The 4049-nt window shown below is 41.9% G+C and overlaps 1 protein-coding gene across 1 annotated transcript; it reads right to left on the reverse strand.

Annotated features, from left to right (window-relative positions):
- Positions 1 to 954: 954 nt before the first annotated feature.
- On the reverse strand, positions 955 to 1800 carry LOC141388184 (uncharacterized). The gene has a single exon (XM_073958210.1). It carries the CDS (start codon positions 1798 to 1800, stop codon positions 955 to 957), a length of 846 nt encoding a protein of 281 aa, XP_073814311.1.
- Between the last annotated feature and the right edge of the window lie 2249 nt (positions 1801 to 4049).

Raw genomic sequence — 4049 nt, forward strand, 5'->3', positions numbered from 1 at the left:
TATTATAGGTTTCCTTAACATTTATTTAAGGGATTGCCTCCACCTATCACTATTTTTTTTTTGTGGTAAAAATTTCAATCGGACAAAACGGATTGATATTTTGCATTTCTAAGGGAACATAAAACATTTAAACGCGTTGTTCTTATAATACCATTTTTGTAGTCGGTGTCCATAATAGCTTCAAGTCGCATGAACGTTTTTGCTTATATTTTTGTGGACTTACATTAACATTTTTTCTTTAAACTAGGGATTTTTTGTTTAAACGATTGATAAATTTTCGGTTTCATATAACAATAAAATATTCAAAAATATTTGGATTTAGAAACTATTATTCTTCAGTTTTTAAACCAAGTCCTTTAATTTGTTCCATACGCCACATTATTCGTAACTTGGCAAAAATGGGCAATTTTTTGCTCCAAACGCCATCGATTTTGGTGCGGAACAATTCGTTTTTGTCTCTTTTTGTTCCATACGCCAAACGACATGGATATGGAACTAAAAAGTTCAAAGTTGTTTTGTTCCATACGCCAGGCCTTATGGATATGGAACAAAACGACACGATTTTTTGGGTCACAAAGCAGATATGGAACATACTGGCATCTGAATATCTCAGAAACTATAAGAGATAGAGAAAAAACGACCAAAAAATCTGAAAGAGCATGGTTCAAAACCTTGTAAGGTACCTTTATCTCAAAATGTCAAAAATGGCGTATGGAACACTTAAGCATGATACCGACGATATGATGACGACACTGACTGCCTAGGTGTTGGATTGATGGTGTTGTTGATGGAAGTTGTGGGTTGGCGAAACTTGTATGTGACTTATATGATTACTCCAATTCCAATACAAAGCGCCAAGTAGCTGACGGTGCGCTGGTGAATGAAAGACGATTTCATTAATTGGGGCAGGCTTCCGACATCAATGGTTTTCAGCTGTTGGTGTAATGTAATGAGCTAAGCAATATGAGCTCCATAGGTGTTATTCCATGTTGTGTTTAACAAAACAAGTTTACTTGGCGAAGCTATTGTGTCCAATGCCTTGAGTCTTAAATATGATGTATGTACAATTGTTTTGTTTTCATAATGACCGTATATCGTAACGGTGTTGTCTTTTAGGGTGCAATCGGACCCAACCTCTAATGTTCCAGGCCCTTGTGCCTCTAAATGCGTCATTTTTGTACCACAAACAAACGTCACTTCTGTCATGTTGGCTAGAGTAAACATCCATCGATTCTTCCGAGCCATTTGGGTCCAAGGTTGATGAGAAACGGTTGACTGCAAGTCGAAAGCTTCTGATGATTTATTCAGGAAAAAGTTTAATTCGCACAGATGCGACCGATCGCCCTTGTTAAATTTTGCTTGTTTGTTGCAGATAAAAACGTCGTTCGTAGTATGGATGCATCTGTGCATTTCATCTGCTGTGAGAGATATGAACTCGTCCCGATGAGCGTTGACTGCCAATACGGGTGACTTAAGTAAGATTGAGATGAACTGACCGGACCGTATCATCGGGATGGGAACCATGTTGAATAGATCATACTGTTGGAGATCCACTAATGGACGGCGAATCTTAAATATGATGCTATTTCTCATAAGACTTCCCTTACTCGTCATTAATTTGAAGAACTCTGTCAAGTTCTCTTCTCGAATAGGTAGAGCACGAGGTGGTGGAATATGAGCCTTGATGGTTTGGAGCTCGCTCAACAGCTGATGTGGGGTCAGTAGCAATGGGCTTTTACGATTATGATGAGCATCTGTTAACTCTTGAAGGGTTCTTATCCCAGACGAAAAGTCATCCATGTCTGCCCAAAACGTGGAAAGGTCATAGTAAGTTTTTAGTTTCCACTCTGCTGTTACGTCCTTAGTAACTCCAATGCCTTCGAAGTAGAATCCAAGCTTATTCTCAAAATTAGGCACGCTGAACGACTGTCATAAGCATAATGGCAGGAATAGCAAAGCCATAAATATTGTTGACATAAACATGCTGCTTGACGGCTTAAATCGCTTTGACGATGGTCCTTCACCACTACTTACGTTCTTTAACGTTGGCAGAGGCAAATTTTCATCTTCTATTAAGTGAGCTAACCTGTTTATAGCCCGCTTTACTTTACCGCTCTGTGTCTTTATATCAGCTACGGCGGCTCCATCATTTCCCTTGTACATTCGGGTTATTCTACCTAGCGGCCACTGCATTACAGGTACATTGTTTTCCTTAATTATGACCAATTGCCCAGGCTCAATGTTTGGAGATGGAGTGCTCCATTTCCGTCTTTCTTGCAGAGTAGTTAGATACTCCGTAAACCAACGTCTCCAGAACTCATGCTTAATTTGGGATACTATCTTCCATCTGTTTTTCAATGAAGTAGATGAGTGGCTGGCTGACGGATCAACCTGAGCCGTTAAAGGTTCCCCAGGCGTTAAAGCTGTTAGATCATTCGGGTCGTTAGAAATAGGAGTCAGCGGTCTAGAGTTCAGTATTGCCTCTATTTCGACGACGACCGTCTCCAATTCTTCGCGAGTCAATGGCGCGCTAGTTGTGGTGCGAAGTAACAACTGCTTTGCTGACTTCACCGCAGCTTCTCATAGACCACCAAAATGTGGAGCTCTTGGGGGAATAAATTGGAAATCTATTCCTTCCCTTCCGCATGTTTCGGCTATTTTCTTCCTGCCTTCCTCTCCAAATACCGCCTGATTCAATTCGTCGAGCTGATTCTTGGCCCCTACAAAGTTCGTCGCATTTTCTGAATGCAGCGTTTGACATTTGCCACGACGAGCAACAAATCTCTTCAACGCACCGATGAATGCCTCCGTAGTCAGATCGGTCACTATTTCCAAGTACACAGCCTTTGTTGCGAAGCAGACAAACACAGCAATGTAAACCTTATGTGGTCTCTTTCCTTGTATTTTGTAGTGGACCCACAAAGACCCACAATAGTCAACGCCTGATACAACAAACGGCCTTGCTGGCGTGACCCTGCTAGGTGGGAGATTCCCCATGATTTGACTGTATAACTTTGGTATTGCTCGGATGCACTTCACGCAATTTTGCACATAGCCATAGCCTTTCCTTTTATAATCCAGAACCTCCGTCTTGATGCTGCAAGTAGAAATTGGGAGCCACAGTGATCATTCTCCTGATGAATCATGTCCAGGACGAGTTTCACAATCGGATCGTTGTATGGTAACAACATCGGGTGTTTTGCGTCGTATGCTAAAGTTGGCCCTTCCAACCTGCCACCGACTCTCAGTATTTCCTTGTCATCCAACAATGGAGTTAAGCTGTGTATGGAACGTGATTTGTCCAATGCTCCATGCTTCCTCAACTGCTGTATCTCCTTCGCGAAATCCGACACCTGAATAGTCTTGACAATTAGCTGCATCGATCGACTCAATCCCATGGGGGTTAACACTTCTGTCGAGCACCCATCCTTGCGTCCTTTACCCTTTCGGCAAATCGCAAGACATAATTGGCTAAATGAATTCCTGTGATTTATTCCATAATTCATATCCTGCAACCCGCCCTGTGAGGCTACTGCTGACACTGTAGACTTTACCTTGAACTCAAAATCGGTCTGATTTTCTCCATTCTTCGAAAAGGGTTCCGGCCAGAGAGATTCGTTTCCGTGTAGAAATGTGGGTCCACAAAACCACATCATACATCCTGACAGACGATCCGGCTTCATACCTATGGAAATAAAATCTGCAGGATTGTCTTTTGTACCCACATGTCGCCATTGAGTTCTAAGCGACCTGTCTTGGATCATTTTCACCTTGTTGGTAACAAACGTCTTCAGCGATGATGGTCCCGTGTTAATCCAGTACAACGTAACTTCCGAATCTGACCAATAAATCGCCTTCAAATCTTCGTAACCCAACTCTATTTTGACCTTTGAGGTAAGTTTTGCTCCCAACTCAGCTGCACAAAACTCCAACCGTGGCAACGTGATCTTTTTTTCTTGGTGCAATTTTTGATTTTGAACAAAGAAGCCTAACTATATGCCTTCTGAACAATTGAGATTGAGTTGGCCTAGAGTGGACTGTATGCGGTT

This window comes from Musca autumnalis, unplaced genomic scaffold (assembly GCF_047663935.1).
Source record: "Musca autumnalis isolate F117 unplaced genomic scaffold, ASM4766393v1 scaffold_7, whole genome shotgun sequence".
In the NCBI taxonomy this organism is placed as follows: Eukaryota; Metazoa; Arthropoda; class Insecta; order Diptera; family Muscidae; genus Musca; species Musca autumnalis.

Bases quoted from the DNA above. Each gene is read 5' to 3' on its own strand.
- LOC141388184 (XM_073958210.1), bottom strand. From the start codon at position 1,800: ATGGATGACTTTTCGTCTGGGATAAGAACCCTTCAAGAGTTAACAGAT.